The sequence below is a fragment of the Pelophylax lessonae genome (assembly GCF_965119305.1).
Source record: "Pelophylax lessonae genome assembly, chromosome: 1".
Classification (NCBI taxonomy): Eukaryota; Metazoa; Chordata; class Amphibia; order Anura; family Ranidae; genus Pelophylax; species Pelophylax lessonae.
This window is the reverse complement of record NC_138768.1, coordinates 101,983,906-101,999,450: the sequence shown is the minus strand read 5'-3', so window position 1 is coordinate 101,999,450 and position 15,545 is coordinate 101,983,906. Positions and strand designations below refer to the sequence as shown.

General features: G+C 42.0%; 1 protein-coding gene across 1 annotated transcript in view; it reads left to right on the top strand.

Annotated features, from left to right (window-relative positions):
* The window catches only part of CDC20B (cell division cycle 20B), a gene marked incomplete at its 5' end in the record, with an annotated part of 89,058 nt that overhangs the window by 46,936 nt on the left and 26,577 nt on the right, over positions 1-15,545 (top strand). The window contains 2 exons of the mRNA XM_082243789.1: positions 4,667-4,803; positions 8,123-8,219. Of these exons, the coding sequence (XP_082099915.1) occupies positions 4,667-4,803; positions 8,123-8,219 (234 nt within the window). The remainder of the gene's footprint in view (positions 1-4,666; positions 4,804-8,122; positions 8,220-15,545) is intronic.

Here is a 15,545-nt window from a genome sequence, read left to right as displayed (position 1 = left end):
CTTCACTGAGGCTCAGTGCTTCAGTATTTTCTCTGCTAGCCGTGTCCCTGTCTGATCCTGAAACCTGTATCCTGAAACCTGTATCCTGAAACCTGTATCCTGAAACCTGTATCCTGAAACCTGTATCCTGAATGCTGTATTCTGATCCTGTTCCCTGTACCCTGCTTCCTGTACCTGGCTCCCTGCTTTCCTTGTCTCCTGTCCCTGTCCTGTCCTGCTATTGTTTGCTCCATCCTTTTGTATATAGTTTGTTAGGTTCTATTGGGGTTTTGTACTGTTATCATTTATATTTTGTTTACTTGTTTATGGTCATTGGTGTTGGTATTGGAGTGTGTCATTTTGCTTAATAAACTTATTTACATCTTTATCCATCTGGGTCCTGATTCCTTGGTGCAGCCAACTGATCTGATCACCCTTGCTGGATGCCTGCATGTGGTATCCCTGACAGCCACTCTAAACTGTGCAGTTTTATCACACAGCACAAGGTCACAGATGTCACAAGTTTTGAGGAAGCGTGCAATTGGCATGCTGACTGCAGGGATGTCCACCAGAGCTGTTGCTCGTGAATTGAATGTTCATTTCTCTACCATAAGTCGTCTCCAAATGTGTTTCATTTGGTATTGGTATTGGCAGTACATCCAATCGGCCACACAGCCACAGACCATGTATAACCAAACCAGCCCAGGACCTTCACATCCAGCATCTTCACCTCCAATATCGTCTGAGACCAGCCACCCGGACAGCTGCTGCAACAATCGGTTTACATAACCAAAGAATTTCTGCACAAACTGTCAGAAACCGTCTCAGGGAAGCTCATCTGCATGCTCCTCGTCCTCATCGGGGTCTCCACCTGACTGCAGTTCGTCGTCTTAACCGACTTGAGTGGGCAAATTCTCACATTCAATGGCGTCTGGTACTTTGGAGAGGTGTTACTTTTCACAGATGAATCCCGGTTTTCTTTGAGTTTAAGATCTTTGAGTTAAACTCATTACAAAATGGGGGCAAAAACAAGTTTTGCGTTTTATAAATTTGTTCAATATATATATATTATTTTCAAGTGCTTATGTGGATTCTGGGATACAGCTAATCTAACTAAGCCAGTGGTCTTCTTCAGTACTCTGGCAAAGATTCTTGCTGCCCTGCAGACCATCCCAAATGATGCAGCATACCGGAAATACACAGAACAGTCAATGAACGATATAATGCAGTAAAGACTATTGCAGTCTACATTGCTGGTCATTACATTACCCCAAAGGGGACAGTCGTGTATGACTTTCTGCTAGTGCAGGGGTCCATCTGGTAAGGTGAGCGAGCAGGACACTCGGTGGTGGAGGGATTGTCATGGTTACCTTGTTTTTGGATCTCTGTTTCTGTATGTGGATGTCTCTGCTGCTGCCTGGGCTTTGTGGTCCTTTTTTTATGAAGCATTTGGACTGTTTTTGATTAATTTTTTTTATCTTGTGCTGCGCTTCTTTTGTACATTGTTATCTCCGAGGTGATGTAATTATCCTCTAAGTGTTCAGCTGGCAATCGGTTGGGAGTTTTCAGTATTGTATTTGCGCTGATTGTACCTGTTGTTTTTATTGCACTTATTTTTTTTCTTTGCAAAGTGAAGCCTTACCTCATTTACTAAGCTCTGGAGCAACTGCACTTGCAGAGGGCACAGTCTATTTGCCTTCAGTAAATCAACTTCAAATTGTATATTAAATAACAAGCATGTTATACTTACCTACTCTGGGTAATGTTTTTTTTTCACAGAGCAGCCCCGATCCTCCTCTTCTGGGGTGCCCCCGGCATTGCTCCTGGCTCCTCCTTTTTATCGGGTGCCCCCACAGAGAACCGCTTTCCATGGGGGCACCCATGCGGGTGTGCTCATGAGTCCCGCTTCTGCGTCCATTGGCACAGACTGTAGGACTCAGCTCTGCCCCCCGACTCCCGTGTCAATGGCTCCTGCTGCTATAAATCTATCCAATGAGGATCTGAGACAGCAGCTGGATCCACTGAGCTTGTGCTCCTTGCTGTAACGATCAGGTTCGAAATGAAAAAGGGGGGGGGGCTCTGGGGGCAGCTGAAGCAGAAAATGTTTTTCACCTTAATGTATAGAACGCATTAAGGTGAAAAACCATGAGACTTTACAACTTCTTTAAGATCCCCCCCCCCCTATATATCATGCCTACCCTGTATTAAAAGATCTTTGCTCTTACCTATCTGCAACCCTCTCCAGTCCGGTCACATGGTCCTGCAGCTCTGTATAGCTTTTGTCAGTGAGTGGCATCTGCAAGGGAGAGGGAAATTCTATTCTCCTTTAGGCCCCTTTCACACGGGGGTATATGATCAGGTCCGCCTGTCAGTTTTTCAGGCGGACCTGATCGGATGCTCCATGTACCTCTATGGAGAAGCGGATGTCAGCGGTGACATCTCCGCTGTCATCGCTGCTCTTCGATCCAATGTGGTCAGTGAAATCCAGATGGATGGAAACCCTATTTTCTATCCGTCTGGAGGATCGGATGAAAGCGGACAGTCGGTCTGTTTTCATCCGATCTCCCATAGAGGAGAGCGGGGATCTGATAGGTCTTTCTTTGCAAAGTAAGCGGAGAAGGAGCCGTCATCCGCCGATCCCCGCTGAGCAAAACTGAGTCAGTCAAGCGCACTGCTTGTGTGAAAGGGACCCTAAATAAACCAACCCCATCTAAGCAGCTGTTCAGCAGAGATGTAAGCCCAATTCTTATACAAATAGCCAATAGGAGAAGCTAAATATATGAAATACATTCACGGTAATGCCTAATAGTAAGCATGTAAAAAGTCACATGTAAATGTACTTTTAGATTAATGCAATAATAATGGATGCGTACTCTCTTAAAGTGGTATTAAATCCAAAACCAAAAATGTAATATATAGCAGCTTACCAATCATTAGATGTGGTGGCTGCATTCCTTTTCTTTTTTAGTCTTTTTCTCCCTGTTTTCACCTGGTGATTTGGTCAGTAACACACCTCTTGTATTAGAGTGCCCCGACTCTGGATGAAGGAGCACAGGGGGCATCTTTTGGCAGCTGCATTGTCAGTCTGGGGCACAGTTTTTTTTCTTTTGGGATAAAGGTGCTACATAAATTAACTAAAGCTGATTATTATAGGCACCCCTGTCAGTGGTAAATGGTTTGTCTCAACGGTATTAACTGATACATCTGCAGGAGTGCTTTTTCAGTTGAAGAACAACAGACTTACTGGCCAGATCACCAGATGAAATTAAAGGGAAAAAAAACCTGCATCAAAAACTAGTGCAGCCATCACATCTAAGAATTGGTAAGCTACAATACAGTAAATGTTTGCTTTTGGGTTTATTACCACTTTAGCCACCTCCCGCCCGCTGTATTGTCAAATGACAGGCGGGCGGCGGCTCTCTCGTTCTGGGACGATGTCATATGACGTTGTCCCATTCTCGCCGTGTTTGCTCTGGGACACGGTACATCACGGATCTCGGTGAAGAGCCAAAGACAAGGCTCTTTACCCATGTGATCAGCTGTACCCAATAACAGCTGATCATATGTAAACAAGGAAATGTCAGTTATTGGCATTCGTCTCCTAATGCTGACAGCGTGTGAGGAGAGGAGAGCCGATCAGTGGCATTTCCTCACAGGGAAGATCTGCACAGATAATTAGGGCACTGATTATCACAGGGATCCTGTGTTCCTGCTATTTAGGAACACAGGTCTCTGTGTTCATCTAGTGAATACAACCCCCACACAGTTAGAAAGCATCCCATAGGCACACATTTAACCCTTTGATTGCCCCTGGTGTTAACCCCTTCCCTGCCAGTGTCATTAGTAGAGAATATTTTTTTAGCACTGATTACTGTAGTAATGTCACTGGTCCCCTCAAAAGTGGCAGTTAGGTGTCTAATCTGTCCGACGCAATGTCAACGTCCCGCTAGAAATCGCTGATCGCCGCCATTACTAGTAAAAAAAAAATAAAAAATACAAATTACATAAATCTTTCCCCTAGTTTGTAGACACAAAACCGATCAATATACACTTATTAGGATTTGTTTTCCAAAAATATGTAGCAGAATACATATTTGCCTAAAATGATAATTATAAAAAAACTTGATTTTTTAATTTTTTTATTGGGAATGTTTTATAGCAAAAAGTAAAAAATATAGTTTTTTTTCTTTTTCAGAATTGTCGCTCTTTTTTTGTTTATAGCGCAAAAAATAAAAATCACAGGGGTGATCAAATACCACCAGAAGAAATCTCTATTTGTGGGAAAAAAAGGACGTCGATTTTATTTGGGTACAGCGTTGCACGATTGCGCAATTGTCAGTTAAAATAACAGAGTGCCTTTATCACAAAAAATGGCCTGGTCTTTTTGGGGGTAACACCTTACGGTCCTTAAGTGGTTAACATAGCAGAGGGGATTGTTGCATGGCCTAAAAAACACTTTAACACAGAGAATGCATTGGGGTAAAAAAACTTCTGCCTTTATAACAACTTTAGGTCAAAGTCAGGTACTTACACTACTTGCATTTACAACATACATTTAATGATACATTAATAATACAATGTTGCATTAATCTGTGTCTATCTGGAGTTTGGCTTTAGTCAGTAATACCTGGAATTTGTTCTATTTATGAAATGTTACTTTCTGTTATAATCTCTGATCATGTTTCAGACCTGACAGATGTGCCCAGCACTAGTGACAGTGACTCCAAACCATCTACATCGAACGATGCTCCTACCCAGTCCCTCACCAGAAAATCTATAAGAAAGTGTCTGCATCAAAGCAAGCTGACGTTTGTCCATCCCCAGGTATGAAAATAATCTAATATAAATTAACAATATACAATAAATGGATCAAATGGTTAAAGCATGCCAACAATAAACTTCTGACAAACATAAAGGCTGTTTCCACCCAAAATAAAGATAAAAGTATAACAAAAAAACTTTTTTATTTTAAATTTTGGATAGAGTGGATAGGGATTAAAGTGATTGTTACATAGTTACATAGTTTGTGAGGTTGAAAAAAGACATCAGTCCATCCAGTTCAACCTATGATGTGTGTGTGTGTTTGCTGCTAACTGTACATTGAATACCCCTGTGTGTTGTGGTCTTTAAGGCGCCCATCTAATAGTCTTTTGAAACTATCGACGCTCCCCGCTGACACCACTGCTTGTGGAAGAGAATTCCACATCCTTACTGCTCTGACAGTGAAGAACCCCCTACGTAGTTTAAGGTTAAACCACCTTTCCTCTAGTTTTAGTGAATGGCCACGTGTCTTATTGTATTCCCTTTCTCTGAAAAGTTTGTTCCTTATGCTAGGGTCATCACCAGTACAGTATTTGTACATTGATATCATATCCCCCCTCAATCGTCTCTTCTCCACAGAGAAAAGGTTCAGTGCTTGTAGTCTTTCCTCATAGCTGATGTCCTCCATTCCCCTAATTATTTCTGTTGCCCTTCTCTGGACTTTCTCCAGTTCCAGCACATCCTTCCTGAGGACCGGTGCCCAGAACTGGACAGCATACTCCAGATGTGGCCGGACCAGAGTCTTGTAGAGTGGAAGAATAATCTCTTTATTTCTGGAGTGAATCCCCTTTTTTATACATGCCAGAATTCTGTTGGCTTTGCTTGCAGCGGCCTGGCATTGCATGCCACTGCCAAGCCTGTTGTCCACTAGGACCCCCAGGTTCTTTTCCATCTTAGATTCACCCAGAGGCCCCCCCCCCCCCTAGTGAGTAGCTTGCTTTGGTGTTTCTGGCCCCCAAGTGCATTACTTTACATTTTTCAACATTAAACCTCATCTGCCATGTAGTGGCCCACCCTGTTATTTTGTTCAGGTCCACTTGTAAGGTTTCCACATCCTGCATAGAAGATATTGGCATTGTAAAGTCGTGGGTTTTAAAAATAACAAACACCTGCTCTGTGCAGTGGTTTTGCACAGAGCAGCCTGGACCCTCTTTTCGGGTCCCTCTTCGGTACACCTGGCTCCTCCCTCCTGACAAGTGCAGCAGCTTGCTATGGGGGCACCGGAGCCAAGCCACAGCTCTATGGGGGAGATTTACTAAACATGGAGCACACAGAATCTGGTGCAGCTGTGTATAGTAGCCAATCAGCTTCCAGGTTTTATTGTGGAAACTTAAATGAACAAGCTGATTGGTTACTATGCATAACTGCACCAGATTCTGTGTGCACCAGGTTTAGTAAATCTCCCCCTATGTGTCCATTCAGACTCTTTGATCCTCATTGGCTCTCTGACTTTGGCAGCTGAGGGAGCCAATGGCCCACGGCTGCTGTCTCAGCCAATGAGGAGGGAGAGTCCCGGGCAGACGAGTCTCTCCTGCAACATCACTGGATCGAGTTGAGTTTAGGTAAGTATTAGGGGGGCTGAGGGGGGCTGCTGCACGCAGAAGTTTTTTTTTTTTAATCTTAATGCATAGAATACATTGGATAAAAAGACCTTCTGCCTTTACAATCCCTTTAAAACACCTTTCAGGTTTTTATTGCTGTCTGTGTCCTGTTAGGGAGATTCACCCTCTTTATTTGTCCTGGTGACAGTTATCACAGAGAGTGAAAATGAACAAGAATTCCAGCACTAGTTCTGATGACTCTGGTGACAACTCACTTCCTGCTATGGCTATAGGACAGGAAGTGAACAGAAATCTCCCTATTGGAACACAGAGGAAAACAAACAGACAGGGTTTATACTGTCCCTTACTCTATCCAGTATGAAAAACAAATAATGTGGCTTATTTAGCTGCTTGCCTACTGTATACTGTATATATACGGCGGCAAGGCAGCTCTGCTGCGCAGGATCACGTACCTAGTGCGTGTCCCTGCACTTCTGAGTCTGGGGCACACGCGTGCGCCGCCTATGCCCCGTTGTGATTAGACACAGCGGGAACCGATTGGTGGGTACTGCACCTCCCCCACAGTAGTAAAGCTCTGGTCATTTACACATTTAACCCTTTAATCGTCTGATGTTAAACCCTTTCCTGCCAGTGTCATTAGTACAGTGACATATTGTTTTAGCACTGAGCACTGTATTAGTGTCTCTGGCCCCTAAAAAGTGTCAAAAGTGACAGTTAGTGTCCCGACTGTCCGCCACAATATCACAGTCCTGCTATAAGTCTCTGATTGCCACCATTACTAGTAACCAATCAATATACACTTATTGGAATTTTTTTACCAAATGTAGAAGAATGCATATTGGCCTTAATTTATGAAGAAATTCTATATTTTTTAATTTTTTTATTGGATATGTTTTAAAGCAAAAAGTAAAAAATATATATATTTTTTTTTTTCAAAATTGTCGGCCTTTTTTTGTTTATAGAGGAATATTTGTCTATTGTGGGAAAGGTACAGTGTCGCACAGCTAAAGTCAGTTAAAGTAACACAGAGCTGTATCGCAAAAAATGTCCTGGTAATGAAAGGGGAGGGGGGGTAAATCTTCTGGAGGTCAAGTGGTTAAAGAGTATTTCCACTTTTGCAGCCAAAGTTGAGAAAACTACCACAATATTCTTCTTCTGTGTTCCCATTCACACAAAGTACCTAAAAATGAATTAAAGAAATATTTCTTATCTTTTAGATGTTTCTAAGAAGGTGACAATTTCTAGACAGTTTCACATTGTCTTTGTCCGAAAACAGGGGACTTATTACCATAAAATGCAGTAGGGGGGGGGGGGGGTTCTAAATTTTCAAAGCCTGGTACACAATATGAGTTTTTTTTTTTTGCCCAACCCAGCGGGTCAGCTCCGGTTGAGCCATTGTACTCACTATGTGAAGTTAGTACAGCGATCTCCTCCGCTGAGGTGTTGTATTCTCACAGGGGACGGCCCCCCAGCCAGAACACTCCAATCAGCGCTCGCCATCATTGGCTGAGAGTGATGATTGGAAGTCAGCTGGTTTTGGAGCATGCTCGTTCAACAGAAAATGGCCAAAAGGCCGGCTTCTGACAGGCAGACCGACATACACATGAGCCGAAACAAAACAAAACTAAAACTCAATGGTTACCAAGGGCAGCACAGACAATTTTAAAATTGTTGACAAGTTTACAGTAAGTTCTTGCATATGATTTCAATTTTAACAATGTTACATATAAGTCTCCATACCGTAACTGTTCCTATTTCAGGCATTGCTTGGATCTATTGAAGAACATAAGCGTGGATTACCAAAACAACAAGACCCCAATATACAAATATGTGAGGGATACACGTGTACAATCAGAGGTATTGCTTCTTATCCTTCTTTATTGGGGTACTGCCTGGGCCAAGTACTATGGCTATTTGGGGTTAGCAAGAAAGGCTTTTTTATCTGCTGTTGTAGAATCTTTTCCTGTCAGGTACAAATACCTGATACCTGTTAGTCAGTGATACCAAATCAGAGATATGTAGCTACAGAGATCAGACAAGACTCAGTGGTTGAATCAAAGTGATCTGGATTTTATTATTCCGCGTTTGAGATTAAATATACCATATGACGTATGAAAAGTAGGTTGCATTAAGATATTTGTTGACCAATCCGGAATTAGAAAAACGTTTTAGCAAGCTTAGTGTTAAAAGTCTATATTGCGGCATCTGCAATTTTCATCAGGGACTTTTCAAGGGACTTTTGTAGATCAAGACTGATTAACTCCTGTGGTCAAGACTGATTAACCTTTCATTGATTACTTTTCAAATTAATAAAGAGTAATCTACAGAGTGCATGGTTCAGAAGTAAGCTAAGTATAGAGTGCAGGGTCCTGAAGTGCACTACGTACAGAGTGCAGGATCAGCATTGCGCTATGTAGACAGTGCAGGGTTCAGCAATTTACTATGTACAGAGTGCAGGGTTCAGGAGTGCGCTACATACAGAGTGCAGGGTTCAGGAGTGCGCTACATGCAGAGTGCAGGGTTCAGGAGTGCACTAACGTAAAGAGTACAGGGTTCAGGAATGCGCTACATACAGACTGCAGGGTTCGGGAGTGTGCTATGTAATGAGTGCAGGGTTCAGCAGTACGGTATGTACAGAGTGCAGGGTTCAGGTGTGGGCTACATACAGAGTGCAGGGTTCAGGAGTGCACTTATGTAAAGAGTGCAGGGTTCAGGAATGCGCTACATACAGACTGCAGGGCTCAGGAGTGCACTACGTACAGAGTGGTATAATCAGGAGTTTACCATGTACAGAGTACAGGGTTCTGGAGGGCACTACATACAGAGCGCAGGGTTCAGGAGTGCACTGTATAAAGAGTGCGTGAATTAAGAGTGAGCTATGGCGTGCACTAAAATTATTATTATACAGGATTTATATAGCGCCAACAGTTTACGCAGCACTTTAAAATTTAAAAGGGAGACAATACAGTTACAATACAAAAAAATACACGAGAATTAAGAGGGCCCTGTTTAGAAGAGCTTACAATCTAATAGGGTGAGGTAGGTGGTACAAAAGGTTGTAACTGTGGGGAATGAGCTGATGGAAGTGGTTAAAGATTAGTTGGAAGTGTGATAGGCTTGCCTGAAGAGATGAGTTTTCAGGGATTGCCTGAAGGCAGCTAGAGTAGGAGATAGCCAGACAGGTTGAGGTGGAGAGTTCCAGAGGATGGGAGAGGCTCTGGAGAAATCCTGGAGACAAGCATGGGAGGAGAAGACAAGGGAGCTTTAGAATAGGAGGTCTTGAGAGGAGCAGAGAGGATGATTTGGGTGATATTTGGAGACAAGATTGGTGATATAGCTTGGGATAGAGATCTGAACTACTGTAAGTACCCTAAGTACAGACTGCAGGGTTCAGAAGTGCACTACATACTAAGTGCAGGGATCAAGAGTGAGCTGTGTAGAGTGCAGGTTTTAGTAGTGCATTAAATACAGCCATGGCCAAAAGTTAATTTTCACAAATCTGCTGCCTCAGTTTTTATGATGGCACTTTGTATATACTCCAGAATGTTATGAAAAGTGATCAGATAAATTGCAATTAATTGCAAAGTCCCTCTTTGCCATGAAAATTAACCTAATCCCATAAAAAACATTTCCACTGCATTTGTGAAGAAAGCTTCAGGGCGCCCAAGAAAATCCAGCAAACGCCAGGACCGTCTCCTACAGTTGATGCAGCTGCGGTATCGGGGCACCGCCAGTGCAGAGCTTGCTCTGAAATAGCAGCAGGTGTGAGTGCATCTGCGCGCACAGTGAGGCAAAGACTTTTTGTCTGCTGTCAAGAAGGGCAGCAAAAAAGCCACCACTTTGCAGGAAAAACATCAGGGACAGGCTGATATTCTGCAAAAGGTACAGGGATTGGACTGCTGAGGACAGGGGAAAAGTCATTTTCTCTGATGAATCTCCTTTCCGATTGTTTGGGGCATCCAGAAAAAAAAATCGTATGGAGAAGAAAAGGTGAGCGCTACCATGAGTACTGTGTCATGCCAACAGTTGTATCTTAGCCAAGGGAGTGGGCTCACTCACAATTTTGCCTAAGAATACAGCCATGAATAAAGAATGCCACAAAAACATCCTCAAAGATCAACTTCTCCCAATCATCCAAGAATAGTTTGGTGAAGAAGAATGCCTTTTCCAGCATGATGCATAAGGCAAAAGTGATAACTAAGTGGCTTGGGGAACAAAACATTGACATTTTGGTCCATGGCCAGGAAACTCCCCAGACCTTAATCCCATTAACCACTTTACTCCTGGAGGATTTTGCTGTCTTACGTCTGGGCCACTTTTTGCGATTCGGCACTGTGCGACTTTAACTGACAATTGCGCGTTTGTGCAACGCCATACCCAAACGAAATTTACGTCCTTTTTTCCCCACAAACAGAGCTTTCTTTTGGTGGTATTTGATCACCTGTGTGATTTTTACTTTTTGCGCTATAAACAAAAAAAGAGTGACAATTTTGAAAAAATAACAATATTTTTCACATTTTTTTATATGAAATTCACCCCCAAAAAATGTAAAAATCAAAATTTTTTATAATTTTTGGCCAATTTGTTTTCTGCTACATATTTTTGGTAAAAAAAATCGCAATAAGCGTATTTTGATTGGTTTGCGCAAAAGTTATTGCGTTTACTAACTAAGGGAAAGATTTCTGTCATTTTTGGTGTTTTTTTTAAACGAGTAATGGCGGCGATCTGCGATTTTTTTTGCAGGACTGCGACATTGCGGCGGACAGATCGGACCCTTGATTGACATTTTTGACACTTTTAGGGGTACCGGTGACATTACTACAGTAATCAGTGCTATACATATGCACTGTCACTGTAAAAATGACACTGGCAGGGAAGGGGTTAATTTTTATTGGAGAGGGAGGGGTTAATGTATGCCTGGTGCTTACTGACGTGTGTGGGGGGAGGTGACTGAGTGACACAGGGACAGATCGCAGGTTCAGCTATGCTGAACCCTGCAATCTGACCCTGTCTGTCACTTAGGAGATCCGCCCGCTTGTGTAAACACACTAGATCCGACGATCGGGGAAGAGCGGCGGTGATCACCGCCGCTCCTCCCCTGGCCTGACTTCCGCTGTGACTGAAAACAGCAGGAGCGAGCCTCCGGCGGCGCGTGCGCGCCCGCCCACAAGGGAAGGAGTCCAGCGACGTAGGTCTACGTCGCTGGACGATAACGAGCCACTTTGCCGCAGTAGCAGCAATGTGAGCAGAAGTCAAGTGGTTAAGAACTTGTGGTCAATCCTCAATAGGCGGGTGAACACAAAAACCCCACAAATTCTGACAAACTGCAAGCATGATTATGTAAGAATGGGCAGCCATCAGTCAGGATGTGACCCAGACGTTGATTGACAGTACGCCAGGGAAAATTGCAGAGGTCTTTAAAAAGAAGGGTAAACGCTGCAAATATTGACTCTTTGCATAAACTTAGTGTAATAATTGTCAGTAAAAGACTTTGACACTTATGAAATGCTTGTAATTATACTTCAGTATACCATTGTAACAACTGACAAAAAGATCTAAAAACGCTGAAGCAGCAGACTTTGTGAAAATTAATATTTGTGTCATTCTCAAAACTTTGTGGCCACAGCTGTAGAGACTGCAGAGTTGCTCTGTGAGCTTTGCAACGTGAAGAGGAGGTGATGGGTTGTCCCCAGAACAGGAGTAGAGGTGATTATATCCAATGAGGAAACCTGTACTGGTGACAATGATCAAAAAAAGGGTTTACCCCCATTTTGGGAAGATGCTTCTGACCAATAACACAGGTTCTTTACCCACTCATTCCAAAATTGATAAAGAAAGTTACACATTAATTATCCTTGAGATTGACTTAATTTGATGAAAAAAAAATGTAGTTTACCACAGCAGTTTTATTGGCCACACAACATCTCTTGTTATCTATGATCAGAGCATACACTTTCATTTTTTGAAGCAGAGTTTCCCCCAAAAGTGGAACTTCCGCTTTAAATACTGCTGACCCCCTGACAAGCCACATTTGGCATGTCATTTTATTTAGGGAGGGGAGCGGGTATCTAGATTTGACAGGTACACGCTCCCACTTCCTAGGCGGCCCGAGCGGAATTTCTCCTCTCCCCCTCCTTCCCTGCAATCTTCTGGGACATGTCACAGGTCCCAGAAGATTGCCCGGCCATTCACAACGCGCAGCATGACTCGCGCATGCGCAGTGGCTTTGGGCGGCCGCATCGCTGGATCGTAGGACAGGTGAGTGTGTGTTTATTAAAAGTCAGCAATTACATTTTGTAGCTGCTGACTTTAAAAAAACACAAAAATGAGTGGAACCCTGCTTTAACATCACCATTGTAATAGCAATACAAACAATAGTTATTTTTGACAAAATCTCTTTTTTATGTTGTGAGTTCCGCCTGTCTGCTGTCCATCTCCTTCCACAACTTTGTGGATTCCCTGCATGCTTTGCAGCTTCTTCTCTGCTGATTATTTTAAATTTCTAAATACTACATCTCCCATAGTACCTTGCTGCCTTCCAGCAGTGATCCCTGTACTGACCTCCTGAAACTCCTCACAGCGCCTGTGTAGTTCAAAAGGCAGGCTCTGTAAAATGTGTGACACAGCAGTGTCTACTCACAGGGCAAAGTGATAACGTATGTGGGGATCTTCACTAACTAAGTTTACAGCACTATGAGTAGGCTAGAAATAATTTTAATACATTGTGTAGATTTTTATATTATTTTACATTTTGACCATAGATATGCTTCAAGCATTAATGGCCAAGGGTAATATGATAGTAGACTTTCTTCATTTTTCCCTAAAGCGGATCTTTACAAGTAACAACTTGATAAAAAATATAATGTTCTTTCACAAGGAACATACATTCCACATTTAATAATTACTTTACCAAAATAAGTGTGTGCTGTCATTTGCCTCGAGCATGGCTCCTGTTTCTTCTTTCTGGAGGCTGCCATTTTGCTGAAGCCCAGAGCCCCCGAAGAGCAGTAAATCATAAAGTGGAACCAAACCTAAGAATTTAACGGTTTCAAAAAATGATTACATTCCTGAAATACTGGGATTGCTAACTGTCACATTTGCTTGTCTCCTCAACCAAACTGTCATAACTGATCACATGTGCAGCCACATTGCAGTTGCAGATCAAACAGAAGCAACTTCCTTGGCTGCAAAGGATAGGAGGGCTTATATCCGCTTTAAGGCTGTCAGCAGATCGGCCTCTAGAAATTCGGCAGTGCCTGAAAAAAGAGAGCAAATGATCATGTGCAGAGCTGAGTGAGACATTGTATTATTGGATTTTAACAGTTTAGAATTAATTTTTAATGTTTTACATCGCTATACCTGCAAAAGTGGCCAGCTTGAAGCGAACTAGCAGGACTTATTTTTTTGACTAAAGTTCCACTTTAAGCTTGACAACTCATTCATAGAAATTTACAGTTACATGATCATTCTTATCTACAGTTATCAGCTGGTAAAACTTGGCTTGGTGTTTTACAGGAAGATATAACAGTAAACGAACATACGCCTTCTGCACTGCGGTCTGCTCTGTTTGTGAAGCTTCCTGCATTTTTTTGTATTCATTACAGAATAATGAAATGTGTTTTAAATATAGTTGGTGGAAGTACCTGAATTTCACTTGACTTCAGCCTGGTTTTCCACTGTTCTGCACCATTCAGACTGGGGGGGTATTCTAGAAGTCAATCTGATGTTCTGCATGTACATGTGCTGACAAGAGAGAGTAGAGTGAGTAGAGGGATGAGCTGCTACTCATTCACTGTCCAATCACAAGCTGGGGCAGGAAAATGACCATTACGTGCAGTGAAGAAAAAAAGTCAGGATACCAACCAGGCTGTAAAGCCTGGCAGAGCTGTGTAACTCTTAGGACTTGCCCACAGAAATACTAATCATTTAGCAGGTGAAGCAGTTTATATACAGTACAAACATATACATGTATACAAAAAAAAAAAAAAAAATATATATATATATATATATATATATATATATATATATATATATATATATATGAATGTCTAGAGCACATGGTGCTCAAAAATAATTTGGGACTTTGTATGAGATATGGCCAATGGGCACATGATGTTATTTTATGATATTCAATATACCTAGGCTGGTAAGCACAAAAAGGTTATAGAATCAATTAACATCATGTGTTTTAATATTGTATAAATGGCAGTTGACAATGTTATAGATACAATACAATGGGGGTAAAAGAGGGGTTTGCATAATAAAATTGATACAAAGTTGTAACACAAATAATTGAACATAGAAGAAAATATTACAAAACATTCGAGTATATCTGGTAAGGCTTGTAGATGAATTGTTTGCCTCTTAAGCTCGACGCGTTTCGTGAAATATTATTCACTTCCTCAGGAGCAGGCATGGTCATAGCATCTAAAAAAATATATGCAAATGTAATATAATATCAAAAACAAAAGAATGTTTTGCATTATTAGCGTAAGGAAAAAGAACTTACACTTATAATATCGAATGTCAGTCAGGTAATGGGGTCGCCCGGAATAAAGTCCCAAATGGGAACTGAGAGAGCAGTCTCCACAAACACAGTCAAAGCGCAAGATCCATAATATGGTGAGGAAATCAAGAAGAGGTATTAAAGGGCTCGATTTAGGATTGTCATGACACTGTACGAAAAATATATATGCATATATGTATAAATCAAGCCATTGATCCACATATAGGGTTAGTAAGTATGAAATAATAAAGGAAAAAAGGGAGCCCAAACCATATGAGAAAAGTGAAACCAGTCGTAGTGCCAGAAAATGAGGTGAAAGTGTATAGCTAGGAAATAGCCATAGCAAATGGAGAAAAAAAGAGAAACATGCATAGAAAGTGTTGAAAGATACCCATGGAAGACACCCATAGAACACCAAAGAAAATCTTCAAAAGGTAAAAAATAAAATAAATAAAGTGAAGTAACTGACACCCGTAGTAAAAAGCAATTCCCACAGGTGAAAGAGCCTAAATTGTGAAAAGGACAGTGATAAAGGAAAGTGTGTGAGCAGGTGAATGAAATGGGTAAAAGCACCTACGCTGAGACTGGGCGGGAGACGGCCCTCAGCGTCACAATGCGGTTCAGCAAGGAGGGAGTCCATCAGGCAAACAATGGTTGCCCAAAGCGGTCTCCCTCAA